The sequence below is a fragment of the Castor canadensis genome, chromosome 11 (assembly GCF_047511655.1).
Source record: "Castor canadensis chromosome 11, mCasCan1.hap1v2, whole genome shotgun sequence".
Lineage (NCBI taxonomy): Eukaryota > Metazoa > Chordata > Mammalia > Rodentia > Castoridae > Castor > Castor canadensis.
The window spans coordinates 69,296,074-69,316,219 of record NC_133396.1 but is presented as its reverse complement, the minus strand read 5'-3'; the positions used below and the strand labels follow the sequence as shown (position 1 = coordinate 69,316,219).

At 37.8% G+C, this 20,146-nt stretch overlaps 1 protein-coding gene across 3 annotated transcripts in view; it reads left to right on the top strand.

The window, feature by feature from the left end:
• The window catches only part of Fmn2 (formin 2), a 338,855-nt gene that overhangs the window by 165,085 nt on the left and 153,624 nt on the right, over positions 1-20,146 (top strand). For all 3 annotated transcript variants that reach the window (XM_074047221.1, XM_074047222.1, XM_074047224.1), the window contains one exon: positions 10,966-11,027. In XM_074047221.1, coding sequence (XP_073903322.1) covers positions 10,966-11,027 — 62 coding nt within the window. The remainder of the gene's footprint in view (positions 1-10,965; positions 11,028-20,146) is intronic.

Genomic DNA, 20,146 nt, shown 5'->3' with positions numbered 1-20,146 from the left:
AGTTCTTCCCAAGTGTATAGGGCCAAGAAACCCAGGACTGAGCCCTTTAAAAAATGACAAAATAAATCCTTCCTCCTTGAAGTTGTGTCAGGTATTTTGGTTGTAGCTACATAAAATTGACAAATGCAATAAATACTATGTTTTCTTTTATTTTAGTGTTTTGGAAAAGTAGCCATGAAGTACAAGTGAGTTAAGTTTAACTCTGTAATATGATGAAATGTATTACTACAACACTTCTGATTTAAGTACATTATGTTTAGTGTTCTGAGTCATATAAATTCACAACTAAGTTCTCTTTGTTGATGAATTTTTAGCTTCTAGTGACCAAACTTCTTAGTGCCTTCCCATAGCTCAACATACTTCTCAATACATAGATGCTTAAATATACTAAAGAAGCTACTTTTTAAGTGAACGTTTTGGTCCATTATCTTTAAGAGATGTTTGTCTTTAAAACTGTGATTAAAATTATTGTGTTCATAAGAGCAGGATTTTCTGCTTGGGATTTCATTCAAAGTGAGACATATTTGTGTAGAACTAGACTAAAAAAATAAGATTTTTTTCAATGTAAAAGTTATTTTGGCATTAGACATTTTAGATTCCAGATAGATGGAGTATATGTATGACCACATTCAAATTAAAATTTAATATTCTTCTTCTTTGAGAACATGTGTTAGAAAACAGTGGCAAAAACGTGATACCAGAGTTAGAGTGCTATTTTCAGGGGAACTCACTAAGCTTCTTTTACCGGAGCCTAAATGTTTACCTAAGCAAGAAGGTGAAGTCTGTTATGCCCAATAAAGGACATTTTGCAGTGCTGGTTTACAGAAAACATTCAACAGAGAGTGAATGTTTTACACAAAGTACAGTGTGTTGTTTGAAACTATTTGCTCATCCATACACTGTGCTTAAACATTATCTGGGAATATGCCAGCCTTCTTTTCTACCTCTCTAGATTTTGTCACCTGCCAAAGTCAAGTAAGTCTTATCTAAACTGTTGAGATAAGCACCCAGTCATACCTACTATGGTCAAATCAACAAGCCTCTCCAAGACCAGAAATGAAATACAATATTGCTAGATTAAACAGTCTACAAAGGCAATCATGTTTGCATTTAAAGATTTTATTCCAAGAGAATTACAGTCTTGGTATCCACTTTTCCCACTGCCTAGACAAGAAGGCGACACACTGACTCAAACAAAATGCATTTGTTCTCTAACCATTTAACTCATACAGCTCTTATAAACAGGGCCCATAGGTGTAGGAACCTACTGACTTAATCAGAAACTTATCATTAACCTTGTATAAGCAAACATGTTTGACACGTACCAGTGTTGGATTGTGTATCAGATTTATTTTTTTTCCAACAGGAAAGCCTTTCTTTCTGTAGCCTAAGTACCAGTCTGTAAGAATTCTGGCCTTTCACTCTCTGTGCCTTAGTACAAAGCCCCGCTGTGTCAGGTTCCCTGAAACACAGAAGATGCATAAATGAATAGGATTCGTATATTACAGAACATGAAAAAAATGCATGTTTCTTTCTTTTAAGGGCATACGGTATTTTAACTATTTGCTAGAAAGGTGTAAACTCTACCAGGGCAGGGATTATACTTGTCAGTTTTACAACTGTATCCTCAATGTTGGGAAAGACCCATGGTTCAGATTTTGAACTCTGTGAACATTTGTTCATGGATGAATGAATGATGTGTTCAAAAAGATACTGTATTCTTTGCAGATGAATACAAATACTCTGTGATTATTTTATCGGTTGCTCATATTGAAAAGCATGTCTTCAAAGTGGATATATTTTGTCTTGTGTGAAATGGTTCCCTTTTAACACCATTCTGTTTAAGGAGCAAATTTCTATTCATATGTATTAATGAAAGGACACATGCTATGACATCACTGTCATTTTTGGGGGGAATACCTCTCATCTCGTCTCAGCATTTGTGCATTTCTTACTATAGAGCATTGTTTATGCCACCTGCTGCTTTGAAAACAGCCCATGTTCCCATGGTTCTTTGTGTGGATCTTCATGTACTCTGGTTCAGCCTCTCCCACACCTGGGAATTAGCCCAACTGGATATAGAAGTGTGATTCTAATATGCTGCTCTGCTTTTATTTTTAAGGTCCAAACAACAATATGAAATGTACACTCTTATTTCTTAATTAATATTTCATTTATGAGAGAAATGATGCCTACAATTATATATATATTTAGAGAGACTTGAGAACCTTCGATGTTTGAGTGCCTATTGTAGCAAAGACTGTATTCAACACAGTAGAGAAATTACCTCTAATCATTACAATAACCCTTTGAAGGATATAATACTATTACTTGCAACAAACCCATTTCTCATAAGAAATAAACAGATACTCAGAGTGCTTACTAAGTCTCTCCAAGAGAAACCGAGCTAATCAGTTACATATCCATGTTTTAAATTCAGGTCTGTCTGAATTCCAAAACACAAGGTTCAAGTCTCAAGAAATTTTGGAGAAAACTACAATTTTGAATTAATTTGGTACAATTTCTCAGTACACATGTTAATGTATAAATTGGAATTTGGGAAGAGCAATAATAAGGAGTTAGGTCTTACATATATAAGGAATGGAATGCCACTATTTTAATGGAGTAAAACAAGAATAACATTGATATATTTTCCATGCAATTTAAGTGGTCTTTAGGTAATTAAAGGTCTTGAAATATTAGGCAGGAACTTGTGTGGTTCACCTGTATGTATGTGAAGAATGCCTAGCCACGTAGTAGTGTGTCTTGTCGCCAGCTCCACAGTGTGTGCATGGTGGGCTGTGTGTTTCCACATACTTCAGTGTGCTTAGCAGCAGGGTGGGTAAAGAACACAAGTTCAGTGTTCCTTCATTCCACTGTCAAGTGCAAAATGTTTAGATGAATATGGTAAAAAGTGTCTCCTCAGAAACATTAGTTTTTATAAGTTGATGTGCTATGCTCACTTACCTAAGCCAGCAAACTCAAATAAAAATTTAAGTTGCATGATTGCACCTTTAGGAAATTTTTATGTAACACATTTTGATAGTTTTTTTGAAGTAACTCTACAGGTGTACTTATTTCTAGTTGGGGATTAATACATCAATATTGCCTTATAACAGAATGCTGAATATAGTTCCTGATTCTATTGTCAGCAAGTCACATGGTGACATGCACTTACTAGAAGCTTCTATGCTGTATTAAATTTCAAATAATGATTTAGAGACAATAATTCTGGACATTCCTACGAAACTATTTTTTTTCCTTCTTCCACACAGAGGCAAAGGAGGCACTTTTCCTAGCAATACCTGCCTTTTGATCTTTATGGTACAGTCGTTCTCTTCCTTACCATTGGAGGGCTCTTGATTGCAGTTCTGTCTCAGCAGGTGTTCTTGCCCAGGCCAGTACTGGGCTTTTGCTTTCTCAGATCTTCTGCTCTTGTGGGGTTTTTGGACCAGGAAGGCAAATGCATGATTTGTGGTGTCTCTTCAGATCAGCTATCCTGACTTCTCTTTGAAGGCTTAGTAATGGCTTTTGTTCTTCATTCTGCCCACTTCTTTGGTTGTCTGTGGTGTGCAGGGTAAGGTAGTGTGATCTGGAGGTATCTAAGTCATATGGTAACACTATCCCTTCTACTAGGTGTTTCTTTGGAGGGACACAGTGCATATTGCTGTACAAAAGGAATATCCACAGTGTACCAATGACTTTCAATTATGTTAAGGGGTGGGATTGAGAGGCAGTGGGTATCCTGATAAGCCATGAGTTATAGAGTGTTTAGATTACTTAGGCAGGAGCTTGAAATTGTTCTTCTGTTAGAGATAGCAGTTTGTCTGTATTAGCAATTGAATTTTTCAGCTTCCCTTTCATTCCAGGTAACCATAAGAATATTTTCTCGCCAATGAGATGTAAGTAGAAGTTGCTAAAACCAAGGGACAAACGCAAACTTAGCTGGCCATGAAGAGAGTACTCTTTCTATTGTTAGATAACACTTAGAAGATTAGCAGGAAATGTTTCTAATTTATAGTCTTGTCTTCTAACTTCAGCATTCCTGAAGATTTTTAAAGCCTTGTGTTAGGGAGCAGACAATGCCATGAGTAAGTTCTGTGAACAGAGGTGCTCTAGGGACTGGGTGTGTGGCTTGGTGAGAGTATGAACCAGGTTCTGTATATCTGGCAGAAACAGTTCAGAGAGTCTATGCTGCTCTGTAGTTTTTGTTTCTGAATCCACTGGTACCTACTATACTCTTAGCTGGTCAAACTTTTTTTTTCTTTAATGAGAGCTCATGTTATTTGGATGTTGGCCTTCCAAAATTGATGTTCTTTTTTTCTTTTTGAACTACTTGTAGGAAATTCTCTCAAATTTACTTTCCAAACCTCTTAATGGGAGTTTTTCTAATTTTAGCACCATGCTTTTTACAGTTGAAGAACCCTTTTGTCCAATTTGGAGGGGGTTTCAGTAACCAGAAGATAGTCAGGTGTGTCTGGTACAGGGTTGTGGCAGTGGGGGTGGTGAGGTGAATTGTATTTTGGAGGGGTTTAGCCTGCCAGATTCATGATGTGTTGAATGTGGAATGTGAGAGGAAGGAAGGAGGTGCAGACAGCTCATCTGAGCATATGGCAAGTGGAGTCTCCATCATGGGAGACAGAAAGAAGGCAGTCAGAGTGTCCATGACTGTCAGAGATCAAGGTGAGATGCTGACCAGACTGTAGGTTCTGCAAGTCAGGAGTTGAAGAAGGAGATCAGAGGACAGCAATGAGAGTGAGGGCATATTTCCAGCCCTCCATGAGACCAGGTAAAACCACCATGTCAGTGAGTATAGAGAGTTGAGAGGTGCCAGGATTGAACCCTAAGACACTGCAACAATAAGAGGTTGGGAGAGAAAAAACCAGCAGAAGAGACTGAGGAATGGGGAACATTACATGTAGGAGGAAGAGAGTGGTGTCTTGGAAGCCAAATTAAGAACAAATATCAGGAGATAGGAATTAGTAACTGTCACATGCTACTGCAAATTTTGTGGTTGGCTCAGTAACTGCTAACTAAATCACTGCTATCTCAGTAGTTAGGACAAAAGTTTGATTTGGGTTGGGATTAGGAAGTAATGGGGAGAGGGGCTGAGGGCATAGCTCAGGTGCTAGAGCATCTGCCTAGCAAGCACAGGGCACTGAGTTCAAACCTCAGTACAGGTGTGTCAGGGAGATTGAAGACATTGTTCAAGGTGGAAGGATTTTCTGCATTCACACTGATGTTTTTTAGTCTCTACCATCCCTGGTAGAGGTTTCCTGTAGGTGATTTAATCCTTGGCTGCCTTTTCTTGCTTAAAGCCTATAAATTGATGAGAAATCATGAGTCCTCATGTGGAGCTCTTTATCTAAATGCTTTATTTGTTGGATAGTCACCAAAATTTTTATCTTTTGGCCTTTTGGGATGGTGAGATTTCTTGGAGACCTCCAGTTTCAGACCTGGGAAGTAAAGGTATATCTGACAAGATTCTGGACCCTAAGTTGAGGAAGAAGGCAGCAGAAGAGCAAGGGGTTCTGTATTCAGCATTCAGTAGTATATATGTCGTGTTTTCAGCCTGGCATCCTATGCCTTTGCCCGAGATCTTGTTTTAATTTCTCATGAAAATCAACTTGACAGGTGCAGTGGTGTCTTTGGAATGGGGATGAAACTGATTGACTCACATCATTCCCTCAGGGTTCCTTATTTCTGCAGCTCCAGTGTCAGCCTCAGTTGAATAGGAAGCTGCTGCCAGTGCCTTCAGTACTGGTTCTCAGCTGAGAACTATGGACTCACCATTTAAGGTCTACTAGGTTGGATACATTTATCTTCCCTTTTTTGTTGCTGTCTTCTCCCCTTCTTTCTTCCACACCTTAAGGGTTCATCTTTCTAAAAATATCTTTTTCATAGTTTTTCTGTAACTTCAAGAATGAATAAACTCTTAAATTAACCAGAGATGCTTCTTATCAATATATACCTATTGCAGGTTAAGTCAAATGAAGCAGTCTTTATGTTAGGTGATGCTATTGAGTTCCTTCCCAACTCTGTCACTTTGAGGATCTTTTCTGCCTGACAACTCAAATCTGCGTTACCCACTTGCACAATTCCCTAATATTGTCCTGTAATTACCTATAGGCATGATTTTTAACTTCACTATATTGTGACCTCTCTCATACTCTCCAAGTGCTAGAGTAAAATGCCTAACCTAGGACTGTTGGGGGAGAGACTGCCTGGTTCCTCTCTTAGTTAAATGGGTTTCTTTTCAACAGTCTTTGCTTCTCAGTAGTTTGCAAGGCCAACTTCATCTTAGCTGTCTTTGTGACTTTAAATTCCAAATGGAGTAAAGTTGGTCTCTCTAAGCTCTTGAACTTTTTCCTGCTGTGTCAGTGAGAAGAGAATGTGGCCTGTAGGAACAAGCTGATTTATACTCAACTTTTGTTTAAGCTTCTCATGACTCAGCTTGTCTTCCTATGAACCTTAACCAAAATCAGTGTTAATGGTTTCCTTGTGGGTAATTGTTTCATCTTTCATGTTGCTATCAGCACAACTGAAACTGTCATTTTTCTTTTTGCTGACAATGTTTCCAACATCATTTGTCTAAAAATATCTCAGTCAAGGTACAGACTTAGAGAGATATTAATTAATGACACATTTTCCATACAGGAATGTGAAATGGGCCATAAATGTAACAGCCAACATTTTCTGAGTATTAGGTTTGTGTATTAGTGCATGATTTTTCTGGACATTTTTCTTGTTTTCTTTCTTTCTTTTTTTTTATTGTTTTGTTATTCATATGTGCATACAAGGCTTGGGTCATTTCTCCCCCCTGCCCCCACCCCCTCCCTTACCACCCACTCCACCCCCTCCCTCTCCCCACCCTACCCCTCAATACCGAGAATAAACTATTTTGCCCTTATCTCTAATTTTGTTGAAGAGAGAGTATAGGCAATAATAGGAAGGAACAAGTGTTCCTGGTTGAGATAAGGATAGCTATACAGGGAATTGCCTCACATTAATTTCCTGTATGTGTGTGTTGCCTTCTAGGTTTTTCCTTCCTTTCAGACAAGGTCTTGCTAGGTTACTCAGGATGATCTGGAACCTGCTGGTTCATGTGATCCTCCTGCTTCACCCTCCTGAGGGCTAGGACTACAGGTATGCACTACTGTGCTGGCTTTATTTGTATTGTTTAATCTCCTACAAGAACCCTGTAAAGTACATACAGGATCCATTGTGCAAATAAGAAAGTTGGGAAGGTCCTGGTTTATGCAGATAATAAGTCCTGGAATCTGCTGGCTTCAGAGCCCTCAGTGTCTCATTGCCTTCCAGTCCTGTCCAATGAAGTGTAACATGACATATTGTTTTCTTTGTGTTCTATGTTTTTAAACTTTGATGTCTGCTTGAATAACTTAGTTATTTATGAAAGGATAATCAGTGTGATCTCCAGGAATGGTCTATTTGTCCAGTAAAATTAATGTTAGAGTTGATTTTCAGGAATTACTAATGTTAGCCTACTCAACATTCAAGGAAAATGTTTTTTTCTAGGCCTCTGATGTACCAGGTTCTTCTACATACAGAGAAGAGTAAAGCAATGAACTAAGTATCCTCCTGCAAGTATGTTAGGAGTCTCTTTTCATATTGCCTCACACGTCTCTGTGCATCTATTGTAGTTCATGTCCCCTTGTCTACAGAAATTAGGAAGTTTAGCTGATTTTATGGGTTATCGCTGTACTAGAAAGCCATATTTCCTAGCTCTTCTTTCACTGAAACATGGTGCTTCCACATGTCTTCTGTTAAGTTAGAGCCTAGAAGAAAGTAGAAATATTCAATATTGGGGAGACAGAAATAAAACCAGAAGCTGGGACTTGAAGAGTAAGGAACAAATAACCATGGGTTAGCAATGCAGTATGGGACCCAGCATATCAGATGGCCTTCAAGGGTCCCCACCTGCTGGTGGTGACTTCCCTCTGTGCATTTGCTGAATTTCTTGACTTGGAATGAAGTGAAGGTATTTCTTCAAAGGTGAAGGGATGTTACCTTCAAGATTAGGTTACAAGAGGGGGAGGTTCTGTCTTGTGTGCCCTTTTTCTCTTACCCTCAAGGTCAGTTACCATATGAACTGTCTTATGGATGACCCCATGTGGCAGGAAACTGAGGCAGGCTTCCAGCTAATGGGAGTGGATGCTAATCCTTAGCCTAAGGAACAGAGCAAGAGAGTGAGCTTGGATCCTCCCATAGCACCTCATTGAGACTATAGCCCCAGCCAATACCACTATTGCAGTTTTATAGGGACCTTGAAGCAAAGGCACCCAGCTAAGTAAGCTGCATCTGAATTTCTGATCCACAGCAGCTGTAGGGTGATCAATATGCTGTGCTCCAGCCCTTGAACCTTAATGTAACTTGCAGGGCAAAATTGAATAACGAATATGCCTGGTGATAAATTGAGTGAGGATTCTGTGTTCTTTCTACATTAGTAAGTAGCACCTCATAAAAATCATATTCCCTGTTGAGGAACGGTCACCTTGATATAATTTAGCTAACCGAGAGTCAACTCCCTAACTTGACTGACTTTGGACAAGGAACTGAGAATCCTTTGAACCTTTGCAACCTTAGTGTGTGTGTGTGTGTGTGTGTGTGTGTGTGTTACCAGGGATTAAACTTTAGGGCCTCACACGTGCTAGACAAGTGCTCTGCTGCTAGCTACACACACACACACACACACACACACACACACACACACACACACACTCAGTTGGAGTTGTCTTGGTTTTCTGCATACTTTCAGGACTGAAGAGTTTAGCACATTCCCTCTCTATAGCTCTAATATCAAACTATTATTTCTCAAGTAACTGTGAACCCTTCTAGTAAACTTGCACAATCCCTAATGTAAAAGAGCACTTTGCATTAGTTGAATATATCAATGAATGTACTATCCAATTTCTTGATTTTAGAATTTCAACAACTGAAAACATACAACCCTCCTAATCACCAAATTAAGGGACTGATAGAAGATAATCTAGTAATATGTAAATTTTATTCTAAGTCCTGATTTCTGAAGTGCTAACATTTGCTCTTTAAATTAAAGAAGTATGACATCTTCGCAGTCTGCATCTTTCCAAAGTTGCATCTCTTAATTAAACTTCCTGCCTGAAGACCCTTTGTCTTCATCCTCCTTTCTTCTCTGCCTCATGTGGCCCATCGCTCAAAGGGGAGCGAATTAAGGGAAACTGTGACAGAACAGTGACAATGTTGATTTCCAATGGGATTTTTGGGGGATGAATAAAATATGAGAGCTCATGGGTTGGGATTTTTTGAGAACTTAGTTAGGAGCATATGACATTTATTAAAATGTTTGTAGGCACATGATATTGCAGGAGATAAGATGAGAAACCTCTAGATATTCACAAGTAAAGATTCACCTAGGGAGCAGTCACAGGAATAATAGTGGATACAGTTGAAGGACACATTATATATTTTCTGAGTTTTTCTTGAATATGAAAGATTTTATTATACTTTTGCTGTGTCCTGAGGATGAAATCTTAAACTAACTTGAGCATTTCCTTCCCGGTTTTCCCACCAGTGTCACAAAAGAAATACAGAGAATTTAGTGCCTAATTCCTGCTAATGAATTCCAAAGTCAGATATGTTTGCATTCACTTAGATTTCTTTACGGTCCACACACCTCCATACATGAATTTTCTGCTTACTTCAGTTTTATGCATTTTGTTACACATTACCCCAGGAACACAAATCATTAGTTAATTCTACTTAATTAATATTTTAAATATGAATGAATTTAGTTGGACTGTGCTTTTACTATTTTGAAATGTTAAACAGTTTTTTGCTCCATTTGCCTGACATGATATAAGGGTAAGTGTTGTCTAATAATCTTAGGCTCTTAGATTTGCATAGGAGACCTATATTTTTCAAACTGAGATAGTGCATTATTATTAGGGTGGAAGTATCACATTCTACTCAGTACAGTATTTGTTGGTGAATTTGGGCTCTGTTCCCAGAAATACTAAATTACCTTGGTTAGATTTCTCATCTATCCTGTGCTTCCATTCCCACTTTTCTTTCTTAATTCCTTCTTGAGATTTTGCCAGTGTCAACTAGAAAATGTCTCATGAATTTTCAGCTTTAAAATGCCTCAGTTATCAAAATAAATATATTCAATTTGTGATTATCCACATTGTGGTTTCCTCCTGGAAACCTTTAATCCCACAAGAGCTTCCCTCACTGGCTACTTTGCACAAATCCATCTGGGCCAATTCACACTATTCCTGGTTTATGTGTATTTTGGTAAATGCAAGATTGTATCAATTATCCTATACCTAAAACAAGCAATAAAGTGTACATACTTTAGAACATAACGGGACATTTGAGGTATTCCAGGCTCTGTTAACTATTTTGTTTCTCCCCTGTATAACCATGGGGGGCTTTGTATTTCAAGGATAGATTTTTAAGAACAAATCTGTCCTAATCTTAATACCATATCAAGGAATTGCCCTTCAATTGTAACAAGAAATGCACCTATCTTTTCCACATCATGCCTGCAAGTTTAGTATTTAAACAAGTGTTCACATTTGTTAAATAGTTTAGATAAATTGCCAGATTTATTGGTATAAATCTAGGGCACAGCAGTTTTAGGAATAATTTGCCTATTTTTCTGGTAGTGGGATAGATTTTTTTAAATGTATTCAGCTGAACCATAAAAGACAGACTTAAACATTATCTCTGTACTTTGGGCCATATTCATGGGATTAAGTATTTGTGAAGCAAGTGGAAGATTTAATATTTGACACCTGACCCATTGAAATTTCTAGGACATAGTCTTTGAGCAAGTGGGAGTCCTGGAGTTAGAGCTCCTGTACTCTTTGAATGCTTCGTCATGAGCATCATCTGACATGGCCAAACACCTTTTCACAGCTGGCTTCTGGCAACTGACATTATTTCTTTTGTCTTTTTCCATAGCTGTTGTGAACTTGGACAATTCTGTGGTTGACCTGGAGACCCTTCAAGCTCTCTATGAGAATGTGAGTAGTAGATGGAGGTTTATGTGTGAGTGTGTGTGCACCTGTAGGCTGGTTGTTTAATGTCACATGTGGAAATTTCATCTGGGTGCAGTAACTTACTAAGTAGGGATTTCTTATAATATTTTCTAGGAACGTATCGGGCAGATGTGTAGCCTCATTGCTTTGAAGATTGTGATTTCTAAGATGTTGCCTATGAGCTTACTCAGGTTCCCTCTTTTAAAGTCAAGGCATTGCTTCTGTGGGAGCTCATTTAGCCAAGTGTCGTTCCACACACTTCACACACAGTGATTTAGAAAATTGCATTGCACAGATTTAGCCTTTCAAAGTAAACTAATTTCACAAAATATAATTTTCTGACTCAGGACAAATTGTGCTATTTGGAATTTGTGTATAGCTTCTTTCTTAAAAATTGTTTTGCGTAATTTTTTAAATTTTCATTTTTGTAAGCTGATTACAATTGTACATATTCATGTACAAAATAGTGTTATGATTTATGAATATAAATGAATATAATGTGGAATACTTAATCTATTTAATATATGCTTTATATCAAATACTTGTTTTGTGGTAAGAACATTGGAAAGTTAGTCTCTTAGCAATTTTACCAGGTACACTGTGTTTACCACACTTTTTAATATGTCTAAAACAGCAACATATTCCTCTTGTTTCATTGAAGTATTGTATCCTTTGATCATCATCTCCACATTCCCCCACCCCTGCCTCTGGTAACCACCACTCTATGCTGTTTCTTTGAGTTTGAATGGTTTAGATTCCATGTGAAAGCAATAACATGCAGTATTTGTGTGTGGATTTGTGACTGGTTTTCCAATTCCATCTATGTGGTTGCAAATGACAAAATTTCTCCTTTAAGGCTGGATAGTATTCTGTACATGTGAGTGTGCTGGCTTTATACACAAGTGTTACATTTTCTTATGCAGTCATCTATTCACGGAATCTTAGGTTGATTCTGTTTCTTTGGCTATGTGAATAATGCCGTGGTGAGCGCATATCTCTTCAGTGTACTGATTCCAAATTTGGGGGTCAATGCTGAGATGCAGGATTGCCAGAACATATATTAAATTTACTTAGTTTTTGAGAAATGTCCATACATTTTCCATAATATCTGTACCAATTTGTATCACCACCAGGTGATACAAACCCTGCCTACAGGGTTGCCTTTGTTCTGCATCCTCACCAACAGTTTTATCTTTCCTCTTTTTCCTTATACCCACTCTGGAAGGTGTGAGATGATGTCACATTGTGATTTTAATTTACATTATTTCCCTAATGATTAGTTATGTTGAGCATCTTTTCATATATCCAATTGGCCATTTGTAAGTCTTTTGAGAATGTTCTATTAAGTTCCCTGGGTGATTTTTAATTGAATTTTTGTTTTCTTTCTATAGAGTTGTTTGAGGTCCTTATATACTTTGGCTATTAATACTTTATTAGATGTAGTCCTCCCTTTCATAGTTTATGTATTTGATACTGCATCATGTGTAATATGTATCATCTGGTAATTTATGTTAACTGTATTTGTTATTAGCAGTTTTATCTTTGACCTTCATACTATGGATAAAAGTGCTTTAAATACCATCATTTCAGCCTTAGAGTGTTCTGGTCATGGTTCTGCATTACCTATATCACTGATTTTTGTGTTTTTGTATCTTTTGTGTTATTAATTAGTGGCCTTTTGTTTCAGCTTAAGGAATTCCTTTTGTAGGGCAGGTCTCATGGTGGCAGACTTCCTCAGCTTGTGTTTATCAACATTTTTATTGCTTAGAAATGGCTTCTCTGGGTATTCAAGTACTCCTGTTCAGCACTGACTTTTCATTCAGCACTCTTTCCTGGCCTGCAGGGTTTCTGCTGCCTCATCTCCTGGGTATGTTATATGTTTCTCACCCCTTGCTGCTGCAGGCATCGTTGGCTTTGATGTTTGGTAGTTTGATTGTTACGTTCTTACAGAATTTCTCTTTGAGTTATATTTGGTTGAAGATCTCTGTGCTTCCTGCACCTACAGGCTGGCATCTTTCCCCAGATTAGGTATTTAGCCGTTATTCCCTTAAATAGGTTTGCTTTTTTTTTTTTAATACCTTTTCTCTTTCTTTTCTTCTTGAATTTTTATCATGTATAGGCTAAGTCTCTTGATGGTGTCTCATAACTCATGCTTTCCTTTTCTTTTTTTTGTTCTCTGGTTGAAATAACTGTGTTTTGTTTTAAAGCTCCCTCATTCTTCACCTCAATCAACCCTGCTGTTGTTGCTTCCTATTGTGTTTTAGAGTCCAGTCATTGTATTCCTCATCGCTTAGGTCTCCTTTTTAAATCACTGTTTCCATTTCTATGCCAAACTTTTTATTTGGTTTATGTATTTTTCCCAAATCTCTTGTAATTTTTTATTTGTATCTTCCTGTAGTCCACTGGCCTTTAAGAAAATTATTCTGAATTCTTTCTCATTTTGTACATCACCCTTTCTTTGGGATCCACTGTTAGAAGTTCGTTAGTTTCTTTTGAGGGTATGATTTTTGTGAGTCCTTGCATTGTGCATTTGAGAGGCAGTCCCCTTTTACATGTGTTCTGTACAGGGCAGGGCCTGTAGTTCTGAGTCTAACTGGTGATTTTAGCACAGCTGAGAGTGCTTCTTTGTGTGCGTTTTGAGGCTTTGCTGAGCACTTTTGAAGCCCTAGGCATGGAGTGTTGGAGCACAAGGCTAGTCCATTCTGTGGCCCACACTGGTAGCTCAGGCTTATTCCCAGTTTGTTTTCTGTTTGCATGTAGCTGCTAGCTGAATTTGCTGTGGGGGCAGTGAGGACTGGGACCTCCTATTTTGTCATCTTGCTTACATTACTCTGACTCTTTTGGTCACACGCTGTAAAAGTAGGATTACCAAAGACTAGGTGAGTTTTCAACAACAGGAATTTTATGTCTCACGGTTCTGGAAGTCCAAGATCAAGGCAATGGGAGATTCTGGTTCCTAGATGGTCATCTTACTAAAACCTCACATGAGAGAAGGGGCAAGCAAGCTCTCTGAGATCACATTTATGAGTGTACTAATCCTGTTCATGAGGACACTACCAAAAGGTCACACTTCTTAATAATGTCACCTGAATTTGGGAGGAATGGCAATAGTCAGTGTATGGCATCCTAGCATACTGGTGCAATTTACAAATTTATTCTCTCTGTTATTGCTAAACTTGATGGTTCAGACTATCAGTGTCAGGAAACCAGTTACATTTTAGAGAATGGCTCACAATAATATTACTTCTTGTACTACAAGGCTAGAATTTTTTTATACACCTGTAGTACAGGAAATTTACAAGTATAATATGGATAATAGATTCTCATATATATGCAAGTAGAACTCATGTGAATTCCTGATTGACATCCATTAAAATACAAGTCAGAAAGGCAGAAATATCAGTTATCTATAGCAGTAGTCCTAGTACGTGTAGACTTAAAGACCTTTTTTGGTACATAAGCATTACTCAATAAATATCAGGTTGGTTTTTGTTTTTTTTTTATAGCACTGGGGTTTGAACTCAACACGTCATCCTTGCTAGATAGCTCTCTACTACATTGACCACATCCCTAGCTCTTTTTTGTTTTAGTTCTTTTTTTCAGATAGGGTCTTAGAAAAAGAAGAAACTGAGGCAGAAATTCATGCAACTTGAAGCTGAGGTTGATACCTGCTCATTCTCCCTCTAAAGATAGTGCTCTTAAGCACAGAACTTTCTAGCTCACGTGGATGATAAAGAAGAGCCTACCAGGAGCAACAGAGACAGCACTGGAAAGAAGGTGGATCATGAAGCTAGAAGAACTTCCTTCAGGCCTAGTTCCACAGATTGACAGATGTGTGACTTTAATAAAGCATCTCCTCTCCAGCTTCACTGTTCTCACTTCCAAATAAAGAACTGTGTTCAATGAATGTAAGAAGTCGGGTGCCAGTGGCTCACACCTGTAATCCTGGGATTGAGAGGATCACGGTTCAAGGCCAGCCAGGGCAAATAGTTCACAAGACCCCCATCTCCAAAATAATCAGAGAAAAATGTACTAGAGGTGTGGCTCAAGTGGTAGAGTGCCTGCTTTGCAAATGTGAAGCCCTGAGTTCAAACCCCAGTCCCACCAAAAACAAAAACAAAACCCCAGTAGTTTTCTACACTAGTCATTCTTATTGTGCTTTTCTTGTTATTCCACCGGGGATAGAACCTAGGGCCTCCAGCTTGCTAGTCTTGTTGTTGTTCCACCGGAGATAGAACCTAGGGCCTTCAGCTTGCTAGTCACCCATGGTGCCACTTGAGCTATGCTCCGAGTCCTGTACTATTTTTTTGGTATAAAAGTATAGACATAGAATTTATTGACTGTCAACCTGTAACTAACTTTCTCTAAGACTAGTAGGATGGAGGGTAACAAAGGTTGGGTGCTATGTAAATTAAGGAAAAAGTATGTTTTTTCCAAGCTTCTGATGATTTTGCTAAATAAGGCAGGCCAAATGCATGTTTCCAGGAAATATGAATTAGTAGGGCTTTTTTAAAAAAAGTTTTTCAGGTGCAGAATGATTCCACATTATTCCCAGTTACCATTTTACACCTTGTATTTTACCTTTTGAAACAATCTCAAAGATACAATAAAGTTGCAGGTGTAGTACAATGAACTTAAAAAAATCCTTTCCAATCCCCAAGACTGCAAAAAAAAAAGTAAAAATAAGCACTCTAAATACTGTGGCATATATTTTTCTTTTTTTTTTTCTTTCTTTCTTTCATTTTTTTTTTTTACAAAGAAGCACAACTTAAAAACAGTGCAACTGTTAGTATCAGAAATTGAAGTCTGAGGCTTTATCACTGCCCCAAGCTCAGTATCCAGTGGTACTTTGCTTGTCTTCCATGATACCCCTCAGCCAACCACGGTGCTGGAATCTCACAGATCTCTCTTCCTTTGTTTGCTTAGGCATTTGTGCCTTGTCTTCTGACTTCAGTACAAATTCTGTATTGGTAGAATTTTTATATCCCAGTGTGAACATACTTGTTTATATATCATACTCAGAAGTGTTCCTGATTAATTAAATAGTGGCCTGAGATGAGCACTGTCCTTTTACTGTGTTTTCTTTTTTTTTTTAATTATTATTTTATTATTCATATGTGCATACAAGGCTTGGGTCATTTCTCCCCCCTGCCCCCACCCCTCCCTTACCACCCACTCCGCCCTACCCCCTCAATACCCAGCAGAAACTATTTTGCCCTTATTTCTAATTTTGTTGTAGAGAGAGTATAAGCAATAATAGGAAGGAACAAGGGTTTTTGCTGGTTGAGATAAGGATAGCTATACAGGGAGTTGACTCGCATTAATTTCCTGTGTGTGTGTGTGTTACCTTCTAGGTTAATTCTTTTTGACCTAACCTTTTCTCTAGTTCCTGGTCCCCTTTTCCTATTGGCCTCAGTTGCTTTTAAGGTATCTGCTTTAGTTTCTCTGCGTTAAGGGCAACAAATGCTAGCTAATTTTTTAGGTGTCTTACCTATCCTTACCCCTCCCTTGTGTGCTCTCGCTTTTATCATGTGCTCAAAGTCCAATCCCATTGTTGTGTTTGCCCTTGATCTAATGTCCACATATGAGGGAGAACATACGATTTTTGGTCTTTTGGGCCAGGCTAACCTCACTCAGAATGATGTTCTCCAATTCCATCCATTTACCAGCAAATGATAGCATTTCGTTCTTCTTCATGGCTGCATAAAATTCCACTGTGTATAGATACCACATTTTCTTAATCCATTCATCAGTGGTGGGGCATCTTGGCTGTTTCCAGAACTTGGCTATTGTGAATAGTGCCGCAATAAACATGGGTGTGCAGGTGCCTCTGGAGTAACCTGTGTCACACTCTTTTGGGTATATCCCCAAGAGTGGTATTGCCGGATCAAATGGTAGATCAATGTTTAGCTTTTTAAGTAGCCTCCAAATTTTTTTCCAGAGTGGTTGTACTAGTTTACATTCCCACCAACAGTGTAAGAGGGTTCCTTTTTCCCCAAATCCTCGCCAACACCTGTTGGTGGTGGTGTTGCTAATGATGGCTATTCTAACAGGGGTGAGGTGGAATCTTAGTGTGGTTTTAATTTGCATTTCCTTTATTGCTAGAGATGGTGAGCATTTTTTCATGTGTTTTTTGGCCATTTGAATTTCTTCTTTTGAGAAAATTCTGTTTAGTTCACTTGCCCATTTCTTTATTGGTTCATTAGTTTTGGGAGAATTTAGTTTTTTAAGTTCCCTATATATTCTGGTTGTCAGTCCCTTGTCTGATGTGTAGCTGGCAAATATTTTCTCCCACTCTTTGGGTGTTCTCTTCAGTTTAGAGACCATTTCTTTTAATGAACAGAAGCTTTTTAGCCTTATGAGGTCCCATTTATCTATGCTATCTCTTAGTTGCTGTGCTGCTGGGGTTTCGTTGAGAAAGTTCTTACCTATACCTACTAACTCCAGAGTATTTCCTACTTTTTCCTGTACCAACTTTAGAGTTTGGGGTCTGATGTTAAGATCCTTGATCCATTAATATTGGTTAATGTTGGTATAGGATGATATACATGGATCTAATTTCAGTTTTTTGCAGACTGCTAACCAGTTTTCCCAGCAGTTTTTGTTGAAGAGGCTGCTATTTCTCCATCGTATATTTTTAGCTCCTTTGTCAAAGACAAGTTGGTTATAGTTGTCTGGCTTCATATCTGGGTCCTCTATTCTGTTCTACTGGTCTTCATGTCTGTTTTTGTGCCAGTACCATGCTGTTTTTATTGTTATTGCTTTGTAATATAGTTTGAAGTCAGGCATTGTGATACCTCCAGCATTGTTCTTTTGACTGAGTATTGCCTTGGCTATTTGTGGCCTCTTGTGTTTCCATATAAATTTCACGGTAGATTTTACAATCTCTTTAATGAATGTCATTGGAATTTTGATGGGTGTAGATTACTTTTGGGAGTATAGACATTTTTACTATGTTGATTCTACCAATCCATGAGCATGGGAGATCTCTCCACTTTATATAGTCTTCCTCAATCTCTTTCTTCAGAAGTGTATAGTTTTCCTTGTAGAGGTCATTCACATCTTTTGTTAGGTTTACACCTAGGTATTTGATTTTTTTTGAGGCTATTGTAAATGGAATTGTTTTCATACATTCTTTTTCAGTTTGCTCATTGTTAGTGTATAGAAATGCTAATGATTTTTCTATGTTGATTTTATATCCTGCTACCTTGCTATAGCTATTGATGATGTCTAGAAGCTTCTGAGTAGAGTTTTTTGGGTCTTTAAGATATAGGATCATGTCATCTGCAAATAGGGATATTTTGACAATTTCTTTACCTATTTTTATTCCTTTTATTCCTTCTTCTTGCCTAATTGCTCTGGCTAGGAATTCCAGTACTATGTTGAATAGGAGTGGAGATAGTGGGCATCCTTGTCTGGTTCCTGATTTTAGAGGGAATGGTTTCAGATTTTCTCCGTTAAGTATAATGCTGGCTGTAGGTTTGTCTTATATAGCTTTTATAATGTTGAGGTACTTTTCTTCTGTTCCTACTTTTCTTAGAGCTTTTATCATGAAATGGTGTTGGATCTTATCAAAGGCTTTTTCTGCATCTATTGAGATGATCAAGTGGTTTTTGTCTTTGCTTCTGTTAGTGTGGTTTATTACGTTTATTGATTTTCGTATGTTGAACCACCCCTGCATCCCTGGGATGAAGCCTACTGGGTCGTGGTGAATAATCTTTTTGATGTGTTGTTGAATTTCGTTTGCCTTTATTTTGTTGAGGATTTTTGCATCAGTGTTCATTAAGGAGATTGGCCTGTAGTTCTCCTTTTTGGAGGTGTCTTTGCCTGGTTTTGGGATAAGTGTAATACTGGCTTCATAAAATGTGTTTGGCAGTTTTCCTTCCCTTTCTATTTCGTGGAACAGTTTAAGGAGGGTTGGTATCAGTTCTTCTTTAAAGGTCTGATAGAATTCAGCAGAGAATCCATCAGGTCCTGGACTTTTCTTTTTGGGGAGACTCTTGATTGCTGCATCAATTTCATTTTGTTTTATAGATCTATTCAGGTGATTAATTTCCTCTTGGTTCAGTTTTGGATGATCATATGTATCTAGAAATCTGTCCATTTCTTTAAGATTTTCAAATTTATTTGAATATAGTTTCTCAAAGTAGTCTCTGATGATTTCCTGGACTTCCATGGTGTTTGTTATTATCTCCCCTTTTGCATTCCTGATTCTACTAATTTGGGTTTTTTCTCTCCTCATTTTAGTCAGGTTTGCCAGGGGTCTATCGATCTTGTTTATTTTTTCAAAGAACCAATTTTTTGTTTCATTAATTCTTTGTATGGTTTTTTTGGTTTCTATTTCGTTGATTTCAGCTCTTATTTTTATTATTTCTCTCCTTCTATTTGTTTTGGGATTTGCTTGTTCTTGTTTTTCTAGGAGTTTGAGATATATCATTAGGTCATTGATTTGGGATCTTTCAGTCTTTTTAATATATGCACTCATGGCTATAAACTTTCCTCTTAGGACTGCCTTAGCTGTGTCCCATAGGTTCTGGTATGTTGTGTTTTCATTTTCATTGAGTTCCAGGAACTTTTTAATTTCCTCTTTTATTTCATCGATGATCCATTGTTCATTAAGTAATGAGTTATTAAGTTTCCAGCTGTTTGCATGTTTTTTGTCTTTACTTTTGTTCTACTTTTACTGCATTGTGATCAGATAGTATGCATGGTATAATTTGTTTTCTTATATTTGCTGAGACTTGCTTTGTGCCCTAGGATATGATCTATTTTGGAGAAGGTTCCATGGGCTGCTGAGAAGAATGTATATTGTGTAGAAGTTGGATGAAATGTTCTGTAGACATCAACTAGGTCCATTTGATCTATTGTATATTTTAGATCTTGGATTTGTTTATTGATTTTTTGTTTGGATGACCTATCTATTGATGATAATGGGGTGTTAAAGTCTCCTACAACCACTGTGTTGGAGTTAATATATGCTTTTAGGTCTTTCAGGGTATGTTTGATGAAATTGGGTGCGTTGACATTGGGTGCATACTGGTTGATGATTATTATCTCCTTTAGGTCTATTTCCCCTTTTATTAGTATGGAATGTCCTTCTTTAT